The following is a 21,318-nucleotide window of genomic DNA, read 5'->3' on the forward strand; positions in this document are numbered from 1 at the left end:
TACGATGGTGTGTCAGGGAGACTGACAGGGACGCGTTTGCTCGGTGGGTTTTCCCCCCGTAAAGGAGCCGGGACTGGCCCCAGGGCGCCCAGCAGAGCCGGCTCCGTGCTGCGGAGGGACACCAAGGGAAAGGGTTTGTGCGCAGGTGGGGACAGCGTGCGCCTGGGGTGGCCTTGGCAGCTCCCTGGCAGCCGGGCTCGCCCTGGGTCTGGTGGGCTGGGTGGAGACAGTCGGGGTGTGAGCAGCGTGAGGCTGCCCCAGATAATGCTGCCAGTCCCTGGAGCCTGGGAGCCCCTCTGAAAGCCCCTGGGGACTTCCTCCCATCCCAGCGGTCTCCTCTCAAGTCCCCTCTCCCTCGGGCACCCCTTGCTGTGGGTGTGGTACTGGCCGACCAGGGCAGTGGAGCGCCTTGCGCCAGGTGTTTCTGGGAGGGAGGTAAAATGGCTCAGGGAAGTGATCCTGTTGGCTAATGACACTAGTAGGGTTGTTGCAGTGACACAGAAGGAACGTCATTAAGACAGGCTGGTCTCAGTGGTGTTGGCAGTGACACAGCAGCGGGTTTTATATGTTGGAATGGAACGTCATTAAGACAGGCTGGTCTCAGTACTGGTTATTTTCTCTGTCCCAAAAGGGACATCAATGAACCTGTCCTAGGCTTGGCCGGTAGTACAAGTGTATAGAGGAGAGATGGTTGTCTTGCCAGCCTCTGTGGGGCATCCATTCCTGAATGCTGTGACACGTGACTACTATCTTTCCTCCTCTGTTCATTCAGCGTAAAGTGAGTGAGGGTGTTTTATTTTGTATTATGTCGGGCAAATGGGGCTGGAAGTTTGCCTCTGCTTGGGCAGTTTGCTTAGCATTAATAAAGAAAATTACCCCAAAATGTCAATCTGGAAAAGCTTAATCAATCTGGGTGTGGTTCATTCTTAGTGCCATAGAAGGGACATGGACAAGTCACTGTCTGGACTTTTTCAGAAGACAAATGTTATATATTCCTGTATCTCCTTTATTTTATTTTTTTTCCCCCTTGTAGTTTCGTTGTTGGGGCAAACACTTCTTTTGAAACCCTGTGATGCGTTACTACCTAAATAGCGGACTGTCTCTAGATCATAATGGCTGCTTTATAAGAAATTCCTGATTCTGTTACACTAACAATGTTGTGCCTTCAGTGTTTCTTTTTATTTCTATAGGCTCCTGATGGCCATATTTTTCTGGAAGCCTTTTCTCCAGTTTACAAATACGCGCAGGATTTTTTGGTTGCCATTGCTGAGCCTGTGTGCAGACCCACCCACATTCATGAGTACAAGCTGACTGCTTACTCACTGTATGCTGCTGTTAGTGTTGGCTTACAAACAAGTGACATCACAGAGTATTTACAAAAACTGAGCAAGACTGGTGTCCCAGATGGAATAATTCAGTTTATCAAGGTAGGACTGTTTTATTGGCTTTGGAAATGTATCTACGGCTACTAGTGAAAGCCTTTCCTGTTGCCTCTGCTTAACTGATTTTTTTTTTATCATTCATTTTTTTTACATTCTTATTCTGTCACTGTTTCAAGAGAACAGAGGCTTTATCTTGTTTTTTGTCTTTTTCTGTAGTATATTACCGTGCACATACTGTTTTCACAATATATTCTCTGTGGGGTTTATACCTTTTTAAAAAAAAAAAAAGTATACCAAAGTGTCTGTGTACACACTTTTAGCCAGTAGCAATTGTACCTGGGGAAAGTTTCCTCAGATTTGCTATAGAAGAAGACTGTGAATGTCGGGAGCAGTCTGGAATAGCTGGGCGCTGTAAAGCATAGCCTACCTTATCCTGCGAGTATGCTCTTGTAGTCTTGAAAGCAGATTGGAATTGGGTATAAAAACTGAGTATCTGTGATGGATCTCCTATGTGAGATGACATGTGCGTGTTCTGAAAATACCTTTTCAGGTTTGTTCCATAAGCATAACAACGTTGCAAGGAAATGTTTTATGATATGATATTTCCCCACAAAGACCTAAACTGCGTTGCAGCATGTGGTCCCAAATGTGGAATCGCTCTTTTGTGTATTTCTAACGACTGCTCTTGTTCGTTTGTAGCTGTGTACCGTCAGCTATGGGAAGGTGAAGCTGGTGCTGAAACATAACAGGTAAGTGGTTTCTTCCTTAACTAGTGTGGCAGAGGAGGTCAGCTGTGGATGAGTGAGTGGTCTCAGTAGCTCTTGAGTCTTACAGCTCCCAGGTGAGTGTAGCATCTATCAATACAACATAATTTTTTCAATTGTTCAAAGTGTTTAATATATTAGTGAATGAATTCAGTTTGTCCTGAGCTACTACTGGTTATCAGTACACTTCTAAAAATAGGCTGCAAGTTTTATTTTCTAGCTTGTTTCTTTATTGCTTGAACTTGCCTTAACCTTAAGGTTTTCAGATAATTGTTTATTCATTCCTTCGTAATTTACTTGAGCCTGGTGAGACAACTGTTTCTAGAGCTGTCTTTCAGTCTTGTGTATTAGGATTTGTAATCCATTATTCAGGAAGGATAAGCAGATCCATTGGCAAGAAGTGTGTGTTTGTTGCTGTATTGAATCTTATTTGTTTTAAACCTAGAAGATAATGTTAGAAGGGATCTTGAAGAGGTCAGCTAATTTAGAGCTGACCAGTTTTATCTAAACCTGCGATTCTGCAGTAGGGAGAGGGAAGGGAAGCAGACAGCAGAAACCTGAAGCCTGTGTCTGTACTTTGCCTGTGTGTTCTCTTTCTCCTTTTGTGAAGTTCTGTTTTGTCCGACAGCTGTAGATAAGCCCTGGGACTATAATCTAATGTTCTGCTTGTGCTGCTGCTTTTTTGAACCCACTGCTTTGGGTAAAACTAGCGCTAAAATTACTAGCAGGTTTTTGTTCTCCTCATAGGTGTTTCTGAGAAAAAGATTTCTCCCATGTCAGTTAAGACTTAAGTCTCTCTTGGCTTACATTTTAACTGTGATCTCCAACCAGTGTCATTGATGAATCTCCAGGGAAAGAATCAATTTCATGATGCACTAATTTAAATTTTTAGATGGTTTGTGTTTTGGAGGTTTTGGATTTCTGTCTTTTGGGCTTTTTAAAACACTACATCCAGTGTTTTTACAGACTCGCCTCAATTCAGTCTCAAAAAAATTGGCTTGTGTCACAAGTTGTGTGTGAGAGCTCTCTCTGGGCAGTTCTGCTGGAGTTTTCCCACTTGTGTTATGTTAGCAAACATTTGAGCAAGATGGATAACTGCAAAGTACATGATGCTTTTGGTATGAGGCATCTTTTGAAAATTTTGGTTGCATTATTTCTTTATTTTTAAATTACCACCCCCAGGATGGATACTTGAGAGTGCATCTGGGATAGCTATGTATTTAAGCATCTATGCCACTCTTCTTGTAAGTTCTTCACTTGATTAGTTCATTAAAAGTGGGGTTTTTTGTTCTTAAATCTAGGTATTTTGTGGAAAGTACCCACCCTGATGTCATTCAGCAGCTTCTGCAAGACCATGTTATTAGAGACTGTCGCCTGAGAAATGCTGAGGGTGAAGAAACAGAGCTCATTACAGAGACATTCACAAGTAAATCAGCGGTATGTTTGGGCATGTTTTAAAATGATTGAATTAACATTAGATAGACTGTTGAGTAGTTTGGAGTGGTTACTAGTTGTATCAGCAGTTGCTTTCAGTTGCCAGCAATGATTTGTGCCTCCTTAATGAACCCAAATTTGTTGGGAGCAGGGAGTGTGTTTTTAATGAAACTCTTGTTGAGAATTCCTGTCCATCCATTTCAGATTTCCAAATCCAGTGAAGGTGGCTTTGGTCCATCAACATCACAGGGAACAGATTCTCAGAATAAGCCAGATGTCCCAGCTGACTTATTTGAGTTTTATGAACAGATGGACAAAGATGAGGAAGAGGAGGAAGAAACACAGACAGTATCTTTCGAAGTCAAGCAGGTATGAGTAGTTTAGTCACTGCATTTGTAGCTTTGGGGAAGGTGCCCAAGACTTTCAAAGAAGCATGAGAACATAATGTAAAGTACCGTGGTTCTTTGTTTGATTGGGAAGATCACTGGAAGTCATTAACTTTTCTTTCCTTTTGCCTTCCAAGTTCTTAGGATCTTCCTCTTCAGTACAGTGGGAGGCAGGCTGGGTATTGTTCCTTCCCTGCCCGCAGGGCGTGGTGCTCCGCAGGCTAGAGAAAGGCTCCAGAGACTGAGAGAGGTTCCTGTGGTGTGCAGCGTAGTGTTGCTTTGTGCAAGACAAGTGAGAATGTAGTGGAACGCAAATCTGCTGTTATTTTCAGAGCGGATTTGGTTTGTTGTTTTGGTTTTTGTGGGTTTCTTTTTGGGGGGGGGGGGGTTTTTTGATTCATATTTGCAGGAGGAAGTCTTGGTGGTTCTGATTGCATAGCTTGAGAAGGGTAGCTGCAGATTGGAGCACAGTTCTCACTTTCAGAGAGCTTTTGTAAAATTTCTCGAGTTTGTTGCAGGACTTCAGGGTGTAGTTAGGTCACTGCCAGATAAACAGCAACATATCTGAGATTAATGCATCAATGTAAATAGCCCTCTCCAATATCAACTGTTATTTAAAATGTTTGAGGCAGGCAGAGGTGGTCACGAATAAATTGTTTGGAATAAACTTTATCTCTTGAAGACTTCATGAGCATAGAAGATAAATGTAACTTCACATGGTACTATATAACCTGGTTGCTTGGGAAAAAAAGAAAAAAGAATTAATTCAGATGTAGAAAATTTACCATCTGAAGCTTTGCTTCCTCTTCAGGAGATGATTGAAGAACTTCAGAAGCGTTGTATCCATTTGGAGTATCCCTTGCTGGCAGAATATGATTTCAGAAATGATTCAGTGAATCCCGATATTAACATAGATCTGAAACCCACAGCTGTCCTCAGGCCCTATCAAGAGAAAAGCCTACGGAAGATGTTTGGAAATGGGCGAGCCAGATCTGGTGTTATTGTCTTGCCATGTGGTAAGTTTCTGGGTTGGTGTTTAGGGGTTTTGTTCTTTTTTCAGTTGTAGTAAGGTAACTTCCAAATATAACAGCTGCTTAGATTTCAAACAGTAGTAGGGACTGTTCTGGGTACCAGTATGCAGAGTCCTGTTGGTTTTTAGCAAAGGGGTGGTGAGGGAGAGCCTGGTTGAGAGACTGCCAGGCATCTGCTTAACAGTTCTGTCAGTATCCCTGGAGTGACAAGAACTGATTGGTGGTTGTGGTAGCTTCGGATTGCTGTTCGTGCTTTCGCTCTTCCCTCTAAGTCCACTCTGCTGCTCTTCCAGTGAGATGTAAAGCTGTTGGCATTGGAATAATTTGTTCCTTGGTTGGGAATAGAGAGACTGGGGGGGAACTGGGAATACAAATATGGCATGAAGAGATGTGCAAGGAAGAAAAGAGCTTGCACACACAAGTTCTGGGCAGGGGAAGTTGAGAAAGAAGTGTGGAATGTGCAGATTGGGACAATTATGGGAAGCAATAGAAAAGGGAGAGAACAGGAGTCTGCATGGCAGTGCCTTAAGTATTAGGGGTGGAAGAGGTACACAGGAGATACAGTGAGGACCTGAGAGTGTGTGTACGGGATCCTGGAAGAAGTGTCTAGGAGGAATGGAAAGATTTAATTACTTGCTGTGTGGGGGAATGAACGTACTGACAGGGCAGTAGGTTTAATCACCTCTAGGGGAAGCTTTTGAAACCTGCTTTTGAAATTAAGAAAGCATTAAAATGGTTGTTTCTAACTGGTAAAGCCGTTGTTTACAATTATTTTCTTGAGAAAATACAGTTACATGTCCAGTAGACAATCCATCTGGTTTTTTAGAAGTGAATACTCCATTGCTTCAAGACTATTATAGTAAAGAAACAATGAAGAATTTACCCTTACCTGATTTGATATCTTTTCAGTTTTCCCGTTTTCCTTGTCTCTTCTTTTTTTTTTCCCCCTTCCTACTCTAGTGATATCTGAGAGATGACTAATGAATATCACTCTTCTTCCTCTGCAGGTGCTGGCAAGTCTCTAGTTGGAGTGACAGCTGCATGTACTGTCCGCAAGCGGTGTCTGGTGCTTGGTAATTCTGCAGTGTCTGTAGAGCAGTGGAAAGCCCAGTTCAAGATGTGGTCCACCATCGACGACAGTCAGATATGTCGGTTCACTTCTGATGCCAAAGACAAGCCCATTGGCTGTTCTATTGCTATCAGCACATACTCCATGTTGGGACACACGACAAAAAGATCCTGGGAAGCAGAGAGAGTAATGGAGTGGCTTAAAAGTCAAGAGTGGGGCCTGATGATACTTGATGAAGTACATACTATCCCTGGTAAGGAAACAATGTGCAAACCTTTTGTGTTACATGTGCTGTTGATGTTACTCTGCTCTTTTAGAAGCATATTATTAATATGGTGAGTAAACTCATGGCTTAGGGTTTTGAGACAAGCAGACTGCCTTGTTCTATTTTCTCTTTTTTCTTTTTTTTTCCTTGATACTACAGAGTTTTGCTGACCATTGGTTTTCTGAAACCCTTCAGATTAGACACTGTGTTTTCTATAATAGCAGCGTAAAATACAAGTGCCTTCTCCTGTGTAGTTTGATAAAGTGCTCTTAAGATACCTGAATTACATTTGTATAATTTTCCTGTAGACAAATTTGAACAGGAGCAGAATTCATTTCCTTTCTTTTCGTTCGAGATGTAGTGGCACTGTAGGCTATAATTTAATATTTATTTCTACTCAATAAAATATGAGTAACCATAGTGATTACTGTCCAGAAATAGCTGTTGTATTTGAAATCGCTAAGTAATTGGAAGGCAGTAATGTAGTATTAAATTGTCTGTGGAATAATCCTGGCTAAAAATATCACCCAGGATTGTGTTAGCTGCTGTACCTTGTTCTCATTATTTCATTTGAATATAATTAGGTGTCTGCAAAAATGATGGATTTCAGAAGTAGACCATGATAATTAATTGCCATTTTATCAAAGTAGCATGTTGCTGCTACCATTCTTTCACTTTTGTTCTTTCTGGGCTTCATAAAAATTAAGGTACAGAATCTCCTCTGTGATCTCTAGCAATACTGAAGATGAGTAATTCTGCCAATTACTAGAAGTCTTGAATGTGGCAGTCAGCCAAGAGTCCTTGTGTCATAGTTCTTTCTATTAAATACTGTGTGACCTAAAACAAGCCATATAACCTCTTAATATATTCATTTTCTCTCAGGAAATGGGAAATAAAAAAGATGCCAGAAAGTTTACTGGGATTTTCAGAGTACACTGAAGATGTAAACTAAACCTGCAACCAGTGTGAAGTCTTTCTATGACACAGATTTGTTAGAAGTGTATGTGAAATGGGGTAAAATTTCCCAGCATGGTGCTTGCTTTTTTTTAGGAGTTGATGAAAGGTTTTTTTTTGTTGTTTTGGTTTTTTTTGTTTTTGTTTTTTTTTTTTAAGTTGCGGTATTTGTCTTCTAAATTAATTCAAGAAAGTAAAAAGAAAATTTGTCTTGCATTTATTAGCAAAAATGTTCAGACGTGTGCTCACAATTGTACAAGCTCATTGTAAACTGGGGCTGACTGCTACCCTGGTCAGAGAAGATGATAAAATTGTTGACCTGAACTTCCTGATCGGACCAAAGCTCTATGAAGCCAACTGGATGGAGCTGCAGAACAGTGGCTACATTGCTAAAGTCCAGTGTGCTGAGGTGATGCTCTGCTTTTTGATACTACTACTGTATATTTAGTATGCTTATAACTTTTTTTTTTTAAGGAAGATGGATGAAAATGTAAGTGTTTAACTGGGAAAAACAGGTGCCCTTATGACTTGACTTTGTAGCTTAGGCAAGGCTGTCGCTGGTCAATATGAACATGTGGCAAATCCAGTAGCCACGTGTTGTACAATCACGTGTTCTTCAGAGTGACTTCAGCACTCTGTCTCTGTGGGGATTGTGGTGCTTGATTGGCTGTCTCTAAGTCAGTGTTCGGAAATGTGACCAGTGATTGCAGCGTTGCAGACCTAGTTTGATGCAGTTGACATCTGTGTTGTCTGACTTGACTTCATGTTGTAAGCTCAGTTCTCTGTGGCAGTATAACATCGTATTATGGTGAGCATAACTTCCGCTGATTTGCTGGAAGCTGCTTTTTAGAGACTTCAACTGGTAGACAGTCTGTAGTCATTTGAGGACAATTCTTGTAACTCTTAAAACAAAGAAGGAGCGTAGAAAGTTTAAAAATCATAAAAAAAAACACCTGCTTATCTCAGGCCTGAATTCATGAGGGTGAAACTGAAAACATAGGACTCCATCTTACCATTTCTTTACAGTATAGTGATGTGACCTCAGTTCTTTCCAGCATAAGGGTGAGAGAAAAGTCTGGTATCAGAAAACCTTTCACACAGGCACATTAGAATGTTAGAGTAATCTTTCTGGGGCAGACTAAAGGTCTAACTTAATATATTGTCTTTGATAATTGTCAAGGAAGATACGTGGGGAAGAGTATAAAAACAGGGCAAAGATATCTGTTACTTCTGATACTTCTCCAAGCCCTCAATCATTTACATGGTTTCTGTGTAACAATCAGAGGGTTTCTTTTTCATGACTTGTCCAAATTTCCATTGAATGGAAGTGAAGTTTTATCAGCTACAACGTGGTGCTATGATAGTTTTGTAACTTAACTGTCTCTTGTTTTTGTTCCTGGGGGGTTTGCATTCTGGTTTTTTTGTTGTTGTTTATAGGGTTTTTGGTGTTTTTTTGCTGTTGGTTGTTGGGTTTGTTTGGGTTTTGTTTTTTAAATGTGTCGTGGTAGTTTCATGCAATTCTTCCTGCCTCTGGTACTGGAATAGAAGATGCAGATCAGCTGCTCTCCCTTCAAACTTTGTGCAGACTGGAGGTTGTGGAAGGAAACAGCCTACAACTGTTTTTAAGTAATAAAATGCAAATGAAGAGCATCTAGAAAATAACTAGGTTGAAGGGAGAGTAACCAGTCTGCAAATTCAAATTTGACTGTTTGGGCTCTTTGGTTAATTCTGCCTTGGGAGCTTAATTCTTCTCAGTCCCTGAACTGTCCTTTGGACATTGAAAAGTGACGCATGGGCTACCTTTGTTCTGAATGATGTGAAAATTCTTAAGTTTATATTCTTTAAGCCAAGACAATATTTTGAAACAACATTGGATGGGACTCCCAAAAACAAAGAAGGCTGGTAAATAACAAGTCTGATATGTGCACAGCTGCATTGCATATTTGTTTGGATTTTCTTGACATGTTGTTGAGAAGTAGCATCTTTAATCAACTTGGCTTATTCCCCATAGCCAAGACAGATGTCTGGTTTGCTCTTTAAGTGCGGTTCTTCCCAGGTGGCAAGAGAGGGCAGTGCTGCTGTCTGATACGGCAGGTCGTGGTCATTGCAGGTGTTACTCTTTCACTGCTATAAAAGAGAACAAGCAGCACAGTTTAAAAAGTTAAAAGACATTTTAAAAAAGGGAACAAGGCTGTTCTTAAACTATATTTTCAGAGTTTTGTAGTTTACAAATAATCCCTTTGCCAGCTGCCATATGAAGTTTTTGGCTTGGAGTGCGTGTTTTGCAAAATATAAAAATGAAAAGATCATTGGGATGAGAAGCAGATTTTATCCATTTCCAAATCCAGAAGAGAGTGCAAATACAAAGTAAAACAATATTCAATTTGACACGTAGTCAGAAGCATTGAGCAATAGGTGAATTATTTTACTACAATAAAATTACCAGTATTCATTTCTCATTCTCTCTTTGAACTATTCTGATTTAAGAATTTAAAATAATACAATAGCAACAGAGCCTATTCAATGCATAAATTGATTGTTAATGTAGTCAAGGGATGAAAAAAGCCTTGTCTACCATTTAACTCAGTGGAAAAAAATGTTTTGAAACAAAAAGGTAGTTCTTAACAGTACTGAGCAATTCAGCTTGTTTAAATGAGCTCCTGTAAGTTGTCACACTTGTGAATGTATTTTTTTTAACTTCCTTAGCTGAACAAGGGTTATGAAAGAGGCTTTTCTTTGCAATGTTCTGTTAATTTGTACTGTGCAGTGTATATGGGGGAAGAGCCCATGTACAGCAGAATATCTTATAAATTACATGCACTATAGATGGTGTCATTGTATGCTATAGATAGATATTTTTTCTGTTTTTATGCTAGAGCAGAAAAAATATCTCAGTAAGCCTAGACTTGTGCAGTACTATGATCTATATTTACGTAATAAAATAATTGCTTAAGGAAACTTCTAAAAAACTCTAGTATAGCAACAGTTGTAGACTCAGTAGGTGTTAAAATAAAAGTCACTCCTTTGTGGGTATATGAAAAAAGGATTGGTAAACTGTTTCTGTAGTGAAGACTTAAATGTGTCCCTGAGCTTTCAGAATATGGATGAAATTTTTTGTGTGTGTGTGTGGAAAAAGCTTTGACTGCTGTGACAGAGAGATTACACAGACAGTGCATTCCCTTAATTATTGCCCTGAAAAAGTAGTAGCGTTCAATAAAATTATTAAGTATGAAACACAGAGGAAATACCTTCCAGTCCTGTTCCAATTCCGCTGCCTATTTCTATCTTGGATCTTGCTGCCAAAGCATTTTGGAAGGCCAGAATTTTAATGAGGTTAAACAGAGTCTGGCAGTGCTGGAGGCTACACCAATTCAGTAACTTTCATTTTAATACAGAAATTACTGTGTTAAAATTTGTGGCCTGCACTGTACAGAAAGTTGTTATGCATTATCATCCCTTCAATGTTTTTTTTAATTCCCATGGGAATAAATAAATAAATAACGAAGGGTTGCTTTGTGTGTGTGTATGTTTTCTAATTTTAGGTTTGGTGCCCAATGTCACCTGAATTTTATAGAGAATATGTAGCTATCAAAACAAAGAAACGGATACTGCTGTACACCATGAACCCAAATAAATTCAGAGCCTGCCAGTTCCTGATTAAGTTTCATGAGCGACGGAATGATAAAATCATCGTATTTGCTGACAATGTGTTTGCACTGAAGGAGTATGCAATCAGACTTGGGAAGTAAGTGTTCACAACCAACACTGGCACTGTTGTTTTCCTTCTTCCTGGAAAATTGCCTTGTAATCTTGCAGCTTTCAGTAGTCTTTGGATATTTCTTGTAATACTTTGATTTAACTCCAATTCTCCTGTATAAAAAGGAGCTCAGGAGGGTATTTTTTGGATGGATTTTATCAGTACTACAATGTTATTTTGGTGTAGAGCTGTTTGAAAATAACCTCTGTTTAACACTTGCCTCAGAGGAGTTTTTGTCCAAGATTTCTGTGAAATACTGTTAGTATTTCTCCATCCATTTTATTATTATTATTATAAGACAGTGGAAACATTAGGGGCTTTAAAAAATATCACTAGAACTGTTTATTTAACTGACAGTAGCTTTCTCTCTCTCTCTCTCTCTCTCTCTCAGATGAAGGTTTTAAAATAAACACTTGGTGGATCTTTCAGTGTCTTTTGGGGCCCAGGGTCTTCCTCTTTGGATTCTCAAAAAGTCTTTAACTTGTCTAAAAAAACCTAAGACAAACTTTGGGGTTCTGTGCTGTACCAGTGCGCTGCCTAGAACTGCTGTAATAATTTACTAAACAAAAGGATATTGCTCCCGTGAGCTCCTCAGCTATCTCAGATTACTGTAAAATGAGTGTAGTTATGGAAGGTGGTACAAATAGAGGTTAATGCGGGGTTACCGTCAGTGTGTTCATAGGGTTTGGGGGAAGTGTTTGCTAGGATCAGGTATAGAGCAATTATTGGGGCAAATAAGCGTAAAAGCTGTCCTCAACCTTTCTTTGACAAGCCCATGTAACACCTTACTTGTGGGAAGCTGTGGGGCATTTTGACTGCGTATGATTTCACGTCTAGGATTTTCAGCCGTACTTCTTAGCAAAACCACAAACAAACCTCACATTTCGCAAAACTCGGGATCAGTTTTGACTCTAACAGCCATGTTGTACTGGCTTGCTGTGACATCAAATAGTAAGCAGAGCTAATGGTGCTGGATGGATTCCAACACCCGTGGTCTCTTTCATCATTTTTTTTAATCTGTCTGGACAGAGATTAGCTGTAATGATGCCTCTGGAATGTCAGTAGCAGCGTTCACTGCACCACAGAGAAAGCATTTAGCAGAGGCGATGCTGGGAGGGGGTGCTTACTAAGTAGCACAGCAGTTGTTCAGTGGGATAGATGCTGTAGAAACATGACAGCGAAAACAGTTAAAGAAATGTTAGGTGCTTGCTTTTCGTGTTCATAAGTAAATTCTCTGTTCCTCACATCGTGTAGAGAGTGCCAGGTTATACGGCCAGCAGTGTTAGAAAGAAAGGAGGCTTGCAGTGCTGGATTCAAGGTGAGAGAGTCTGTATTATAACCAGAGAATTTTCTATGATCGTTTGCTACGAGCAGTGTCATATAGCTCAGGTGCTGACCGGTTTTTACAGGTGTTATTACCATGTCTAAATCAGTGTTTCTGAAGGACTGTGCCTCTATGGTTTTGACGGTTACGTCAGTTAATGGGAGAGGGTCCTATCTTTGCTGATCCCTCAAATATCTTTTTGCAGTGAGGAAAAGGGGTCATATAAAAAAAAAATCAGTCTAGCATTGGATATTGTAAGTTCAGGAAGGTACTCAGATACGTGGTGATGAATCATTGTCAAGTAAGATCTGTGGGAGGTAAAATAGAGGATTGATAGCCAGGAGTTCTAGGTTATTCTGTTCTTAAAAAATGTGTTTGAAACCTTTCTTGGTGGCTTTAGAAAGCAGAAGGCTCACAAGTGCTTTAGTTTCAGTTTAAATCTTCCATTTAAATTTTGTTGGGGATTATAATCATCACAATTTAAATATTAAATTAAATTTACAATAAGGCTTAAAAATATTACTGAATGTTACTCGTTGAATAATAACAATATTGTTTCAGAGTTGACTCGTCTACCACTTTCATTTTTTAGTTGTGTTTTTCTAAAAATCTGGTTAAATGCACTAAATAGAAGAACTAGATTAGAGACAACTAGGATTGCTTGATAAAAGAAAAATTAGAATAAATTTTTAGTAAAGAAAGCAAGAGAAGCCAACACACAGTAATTAGCTGATAAGAATAGAAAACCTTATTACTATGTACTGCATGTTTATGTTCAGCTACCACCCATGTACGTGGAATATTAAATGAAACACGTGGGGTTGGTTCCTTGAGTTAGAAATAATGTATGGAAGTGTCAACAAAATAGAAATTGTAGAACTTGGTTCCTGTTATTTGGAGATGCTTGTTAACAAGCATTTGGAAAAGTAGTGCAACAGATGAAAGAGCGATGGCTGTGCACTCCTGCATGCCTCTCATTTTTTTTATGTGGGCTTCACTGTTCCTAGCTTTTTTCCCTGCAAAATTCTTAGTAGCCCAAGTTACTCATGAAGTCTGTGGGTGACTGAGAGTTTGTGTGAGCCTTCTGGATTGAGATGTTAAATGTTACACTGTGATTCATCATCAAATGTTAGAAACCTTAGGTGAAATGCTACTGAGAGCTACTTGTGGCCATGGAAAGTTTGGGACCTTGTTCTAATTTCAGTATTTCCAGATAATATTAGGAAAGGCAAGAGGTTAGCTTCAAAAGCAAAAATAATTTTCCCAGAACAATGTCCGTCAGCCAGCTTATGGCTCTCAGCATATCATTGATAGAGAAGTCTGTATTTTCAAGTGCTTAAATAGGAAGCAAAGATTGCAGCTCTCAATGTGCTAATTCAGTAGATTTGAGGGAAAATAAATCTCTTATTTTAACAGCTGCCTTCAGTCTTTCATGTAGGCTTAGCAGATGTATTCAGTGTGTTGATATACAGCTTCATTGGTGCATGTAATTGTAAAACATTTATAACTGTCAGAATTAATATCTGGCAGACTGCATTGCTGCAGAGGGTTCCACAAACAACTGGGTAGCTGCTGTAAAGAGCCAAACAAGATAAAAGTAAACTGTAAGCTGTACCAAAATCTGGTTTGCTTTTATGTCAGTTCTTATGTGTACTGCACTTCCTGCCATGGTATCTTAGTAGCCCATAAGAAATGATTGAGAAATCTTGAATTGATGTAATTTGCATATGTTCTGTTCTTTTTAGACCCTATATATATGGTCCTACTGCACAAGGAGAAAGAATGCAAATTCTTCAAAACTTCAAGCACAATCCAAAAATCAACACTATTTTCATTTCCAAGGTGAGGACATTCAGTGTGTCCTTGTACCTGTCTTTAGAGTGAGCTTTAAGAGTAAGTTGTGCATGCATGTGCATTTGACATCTTTGTATGGCAGCTCACAAAGGTGTACTTTGTATTAAGTCTTTGTGTATAATATATGGAAATAAGATACTGCTTAAAGGCTGCTCTTCTTTTATAGGTAGGTGACACGTCCTTTGATCTGCCGGAAGCCAATGTTCTGATTCAGATTTCATCCCATGGTGGGTCTCGAAGACAGGAGGCTCAAAGACTGGGACGAGTGCTGAGAGCCAAAAAAGGTAAATTATGTGATTATTGGGCTCTGGGCCTTGGATCATAATATCACAGAACTGCAGAGAAACTGGATCTTCATGATACTTTATATTGTCCTTGGATTACGTTTTAGTCAAAGAGATTATATTCCTATATACCAGTGAACGAAAACAAAGCATTTTGTGGGTCACTAAATCTTTGTGTTGGGAGAACTTCCAAAGGACAAAAACAGCTAAAGGAAAATGAACTTTTTTTCTTTAGTGGTTCTTTCACTTTTTCATTCCTTGATAATTTCCACAACATTAAATAGTTTTTTTGAAAATCATGCTATTACTTCTAAAAAGAAAGTCTCTAGAAAGCATATTTTTGATGCTGCAGACTACTGTCTTTTAAAAACGGGAGTTGGTTTCCAACTAGTTGTGCTTTTGCAAAACAAAACTAAGGAGCTTTTTGTTTAGGAAAAATTATTCTTAAAACACTTTTTACTTGCACTTAAGATCTGCGTACACTTAGTTTATGTGCCGTGCAAACGCCATGTAAATGAATTAACAAAGTCTTAGTGAAACCTTGGGTTCCAAAAGAGAACCCAATGCTGTTTGAGTAATAGATCTGAAGGTCGTATGTTTAAAAAAAAAAAAAAAAAAAAAAAAAAAAAAAAAAAAAAAATATAAAAATTATATGCAGCCTGGTATATCCTGGGCTTCAAATAGCCCTGTAAATTCTTAGCTAAATATCTTTGTCTTGCTTTTTTTAATGCAAAACCACTACAAACACCGGTTTACATTGATAAAAATTTTCCTTTGTCTTTTTCTATTGAACTTTTTTTGACGTGTGTTGCAAACCTTGCTCTTGACTTTTTACTTCTTCTTTACGTAATAGACTTAAAAATCATTTTATCTTTCACCTTGCCTAGCATAATAAAGACAGGTTCTTCTCAGAGCACCAGTGTAATTGTGTTAGTCTGCTTTTCCTTTTCCATTTTTCCTTTTCACCCATTCTCAAGTTATTAAGAACAAGAATAGGAATTTCCATGCTGTGTACTTTCAGTCAGTTTATGTAAGGTCTGGGTGCAGCTAAACTGTGCAGATTGTTTTCTTGGAGACACAACTTATTTAAACACCTGTTTTCAGTATTTGGTCCTTTTTATGTTCTTGGTTGCAGTGTTCCAAAGGAAACTAATCACTTGGTGTCTTTGTCTCCTAGGCATGGTTGCAGAGGAATACAATGCCTTTTTTTATTCTCTTGTGTCCCAAGACACTCAGGAAATGGCATATTCAACGAAGCGACAACGATTTCTTGTAGATCAAGGTTATAGCTTCAAGGTAACTTGTCCTTTCTCTTTATTATACTTGGGGCTTAAGAATATAACTTTCATATTCTTTCATGTTAGTATTAGGTCAAATACTTGAGAATTCCAGTTATGGAATGTATTAATGAAGGTTTTGCTCACAAGTAAGAACTGTTCCAGTGTTGTTTTATCAACTGTGTTACTGTGAGGGTAGATACTTGTAAGTATTCTAACTTCAAACCAAGCACCCACTGGGGACTGAAGCATAATGTTACTTGCATGGTTAGTTTATATTTATGCTGCTCAATTGTCCATCTGCAGGCCTCCAGTTATACATTATCATCCTAGTTGTGCATAAGCTTTGTTGATAGATGTTCATGTTGTAGTGGCCAGCAGCAATTCAGAAAACTTCCACAACATCACAAGGAAAAGACTGTTATTGCCGAGTAGAAATCGTCCTACCTAAAACTGAAACATACTCCTCAGAACAGAGAACATTTTCAGTGTTGACACTGTAACAGAGCTATGCCTCGAAAGTCAGAAGTCTCCCTTTTTGTAAAGGACTTACTGCTGTCTCATTTCTCCTGACATACTTGAAAATTAGTCACCCCGTGTACTTCAGTTTATTATGTATCTCTGTATGTTGTCTTCTTCCAAACATAAAATTTAATTCCACCAAAGATCCTCTATTTTATAGATTTCACAGTGTATCTCATTTATTTTTCTTTTATTCCATGGCTGCCCCATATGCTGATCTATTGGGTTGTTAAAGGCAACAGAGTGTCATGATAGCTCTTGCTTTTAGGTAAATTATTTCTTTACAAAACTGGAGTTTACTGCTCTAATTAGAAGTCTTCCTAATAAGAAACATTGCAGAGAAGAATAATGAAAGACAAGGCTCCCATACCTGCCTTTAGGGAGCAAGCTCAAGCTTGTGGCCGTGACAGAATCACGCAAGGATTGTGCGAGATGCAAGGGCAAGCAGCCTCTGCTGGATTCCGCTTGAGCTTAGCTGTGTAGGAGCTTTTTGTCATGAGGCATACATGCAATACGGGACATACCTGTGGGTAAAACCTCTCTGAACTGCAGCTATGCTGAAGTAAATAATTGCTCTGTAATCACTGGTGCATTAAGGAGAACTGTAAGGGGATCCTTACGCTGTAACAGACATGTTACCATCTTTATGTGTGAAAACCTTGTTTTGCTTTGTAGTGAATGTATTTTGACAAAATTGTAGATCAGTACTAAGCTGCAGCTAATTACAGCAAATACATCTATGTGGCTGTGGCCAAGAAGATTAGAGAAATCCGTTTACTTATATTTGAATGCCTTGGATTTTAGAACTAAGAAAGGCTAAAATAAAGGGATTTTATTTTGCAAGGAAGACCAAGTCCTAGGAACTTTTGGTGTAATATGGGGGGAAAAAAGGCAGTGCAAGTGGTACCTGAGTATCTGGAGCAACATTTTAGCTGACCAGTACTGGAATGTTCTTTATTTGCAGTTTAGGAACAAAATATTAGAATATCTATTTTCTTCTGTTTGCCAAACGTTAAGCCTTAGTTCTACTGGCATCAAAGAATAATAGGGCTGTAAGAGACTTAAAAAAAAAAATCTATTGTGTTTCTTCAAGCCAGAATCAACTAGGTATATGTCATTCCCAGTAGGTGTTGCCTTCTTATTCTTCCAAATATGGAGACTCTACCTCATCTTTACGTAATTATTTCAGTTCTGATGTCCTCTCCTTCAGAATTTTTGTTCTTAACGTCTAAATTACTAAAAATTTGTTACTCCTTTTAAAAGGGTAACAGTTTTCATTTTTCTTACTAGGACCTCACCATCTCTTAATAGCTCCGTTCTCTGCCTTTCATCAAAAAGAGGACTGGAATAATGTGTTTTTGCTAAATCACTTATTTTGTCTTTGCTTCTTAAATAGGACCCTTGTCATCACAGTTGGAGTCTAATTATCTAGTGGGGGTTTTTTTGTTAGCTAAACACAGTTTAGTTATTTAGTTCATTGTGTTTTTATTTAGAGGCTGCATGAAGGATATATTAAATTTTAAACTAATAGCAGAATTCCTCCCTATATCAAAGAAATGGGCATAACTTTAAACTTGGCTTCTGTTGAACAGCTTAAAAAAAATGATGACGTAGTGGGAATTCTTTCCGTTCTATGAATCACATTAGCACTGTTTTGCAACCACAACTGGAAACAGGCTAATGCAATTTCCCATTGCTTTTCCTGACTCCTTTTTCTTTGTTTTTGAGATGATCATAGCACGTGTGCCTCTAAATAAACAAGGGGGACGATAGCGTGACTTTAGTAGGACAGGTTTCTTCCCTGAATGGATTCTTAAAGCTAGGACATTTCTCAGAAAGACAACCATTTTCAAATTAGAAATTGCCATTGACAACAGCCCACAACACTGATTTATCCATTCTACCTAACAACTACCCTGTTTTTCAAAAGCAGTACTTTGCATCTAGTGTGGATTTGTTTTGCCTTGAGCTGTATTTGTATTGTTTTATCAATTTTTGTGATCAGATCCAGCCCAGATTACTGAGGTAATTAGTTTCTGATTGTGTTGACTCGAGAGAGAAGCTGAAAAATGAAGATAAGGAGGGGAAACACTACATAATCAAGGGAAATGGCTGAATTAGAACATCTTTCTCAAAACCTCTTCAAGTTGGAAGCATAGTGGGAAAACTCTAGTGAGTGGAAAAATTCTAGTGAGATTTTCAGAGTACCTATAATTAAGAAAGCAAGCTGCCTGTTGTAAAGCTTTGAAAAGCTGAGCAGCTTGCCAGTTCTTCAGAAGAGGTTTTTCAGCTAATAGAGTACATGGCACTATGTTGCCAGTAGATGGCATGTGCCCCGCATCCATGGTTGTCGAATGAGTTACTAAGAATTTCAGAGAGAACAAACATAACAGCTAAATTAGCTTGTGTCTAACTACAGAAAGAAACATTGGAAAAGTCCTTTTGCTCTGCTTGCTGATGTTTTATTGCAGGTTGCTGCACTGTCTCTCAACAGCAAATCATACATTTCACTTTGTTAGAGGGTTTTTTTCCCATATTCCTCAATGTTTATTGGTAAAATTCTCAGTGTCTGGAAAGCTGTTGGATTTTTTTTTTTGTTAAATATAAAGTACTAGTTCTTAAACTATACAAATCTAGAGCCCACAGCATGAAGCTAATCTTCCAGTAAGTTGAATGTGCATCTGAGCTATGTGTGCTTTGGTCAGATTCTTGGTCAAGCTGGTGTGGACAGTGCTTAGCTGACATCCTCTGTTGAGAGCTTTCCTTTTTTCTTTTTTTTTTTTTTTTCTCAAAGGTTTGTATTTTGCATTTCCAGCTAGAATATAACAAGGGATGTGTGTATATGTATGTACACTACTTAGAAAGATTTTATATGTATCTGTGCTATCCATACTGTTAAGCTGTTCAGACCATTAATAAAAGTTGAAGACCGTTCCAACAGGTTATGGAATCAGAAATCCTTATCTTGGTTTTGAATAGCTAACACTGAGGAAGAAGAGCCCTCATGTTGTACTGTGCTCTTTTTCTTAGGTAATAACAAAGCTTGCAGGCATGGAAGAAGAAGAACTTTCATTTTCATCCAAAGAAGAACAGCAGCAGCTTCTCCAGAAAGTCCTGCAAGCATCTGACCTGGATGCTGAGGAGGAAGTAGTCGCTGGAGAATATGGTTCAAAGTCAGCTCAGGTAATGAAGAGTGCTTTGAAAAGGATGACCACAAATGCAACAGAACTGGACCGTTCTATTTTAATTCTAAATGTGATGCTATCATTGATGCCCTAGGAGCTCTGTGAAACATTGGAGAAGAGATTTATTCTTTTAAGCTGCATTAGGACTTAGCTATTTGAGTAATTCACTTGTTGGGCACTAGAAAGTTAGGCATGGAATTCATGCGCTCCATCGTATTTGAGGGAGAAGATGACAGATCTATTGTTAGAGATTTTGAAGTAAATCTTCTAAGTCATAGGCAATGAAAATACTTTAAAACATTTTTAAGATACCCATATGTCATGGCACATACTCTTTTGTGGTGGCACTGTGCTCCTTGAATCATGCCCTGATTTCCTTATGCCCAGAGGACAGAAGTGTTAAGAGCGACTTTTGTTCATTTTAAAGAGAAGTACTATTATTGTGGGTAGTAGTCTGACATTTTCTGCAACAGATATAAGAAAAATAAATAGCCTGAAATATTTATTGATACATAAGTTAAAATCAAGCTACAGTGTGGTAATTAATTTTTAGAGTTATTTTTTAGCTAAATGGCATTGTGCTGAAATGCACTAGGAATTCCTACTCAATCTTTCCATATTAAATCTTATATATGTTTGTATTCTTATGGTGAGTGGCAGGCAATGACTTTCTTTGTGGAAATTTTCCTTAAGAAAAAAAAAAAACCTGAAGGTTTTTTGGCATTAAAGTCACTAAATGAACAGTGCTGCCCAGTAGCCAGTGGGCATCAGTAGGTTAGGGTCGGTCTGTGTAATCACACACTAAGCACGTGTTTTTTCTCGCCTTTCTTGCAGGTGTCACGTCGTACGGGCACAATGAGCTCTATGTCAGGAGCAGATGATACGGTTTACATGGAATACCACTCTTCACGGAATAAGGCGTCTGCAAATAAACACATCCATCCACTATTTAAGCGCTTCCGGAAATGATGTCCTTCATGTGTGCATTCTGTTAAAACTGTGGATCCATGTATCTGTTTCCATAACTGAAAATATGGAGTTGAAATTTCTGACAGGTCCCTTAGGAGACTTTTTTTATATGCATCTATATGTCCACATATTTACTTAACGATATATGTGCTCTCATGGATGAATGTGAAAGGAAAAAAGGAACTAAATCTTATCACAGGAAAGATATTATCCATTGACTGGATCCTGGTTATACCTGTCTGGTTTTCAGGGTAATTAATAGAATTTATTTTTATCAGTTGAAGACCCTTTTTCAGAAGAATTCTGGAAAGGTTTTGTAAATGAAGTTTGTACTGATGTTTGAAATATTATTTATCTGATTATTGTGTATGCTCAACAAAATACTTTTTTTTAAAAAAAAACCCTTAAATAAAAATAATTCAGTGAGCTGAACAACTCTTGATAGGAGCACTTTACACAATATTTTTAAACGGGGAGCTAATTTATACTTATGATATAAACCTGTCTTAAAATTCTAACAAATTGTTTGGAAATATTTTGAAGTTCGACGAGAAGGAGAAAGAGGGACTCTGCTCCAAAAGTAAACTCAAGGAAAGCATTTGCTCCATTTTCCTTATTTTTCTTGCTACTGTTGAGAAGCTGCTGAAATAAAAGCTGCTTCCCTTATTGCTTATGTTCTATTTATTAACCATGCAATAAAAACATTGTAACTGCTAAACAGTGGAGGCTGTTATTGAAACAAAAAGTGTTTCAACTTGTCATAAGGTGAGTTGGAAGTAGAGGTATAAAGGAAAGATTTCTAAGTTTGTGGGTTTTTTTCTTAGTGAAGATTGCTGTGTGGTGGACACACTGGAGGGAAGG

The 21,318-nt window shown here is 38.5% G+C and overlaps 1 protein-coding gene across 1 annotated transcript; it reads left to right on the forward strand.

Moving 5' to 3' along the window:
• Nucleotides 1-1,190: 1,190 nt before the first annotated feature.
• On the forward strand, nt 1,191-21,125 carry ERCC3 (excision repair cross-complementation group 3; the record flags this gene model as incomplete). The annotated part of the gene is made up of 13 exons (XM_010080178.1): nt 1,191-1,427; nt 2,082-2,131; nt 3,448-3,583; nt 3,785-3,949; nt 4,778-4,982; nt 6,005-6,319; nt 7,510-7,694; nt 10,828-11,030; nt 14,112-14,208; nt 14,387-14,504; nt 15,682-15,800; nt 19,334-19,486; nt 20,323-21,125. Coding segments are annotated over 13 exons (2,118 nt in total), but the record flags the coding sequence as incomplete, so codon positions are not given.
• Between the last annotated feature and the right edge of the window lie 193 nt (nt 21,126-21,318).

This window comes from Pterocles gutturalis, unplaced genomic scaffold (assembly GCF_000699245.1).
Source record: "Pterocles gutturalis isolate BGI_N339 unplaced genomic scaffold, ASM69924v1 scaffold904, whole genome shotgun sequence".
Lineage (NCBI taxonomy): Eukaryota > Metazoa > Chordata > Aves > Pterocliformes > Pteroclidae > Pterocles > Pterocles gutturalis.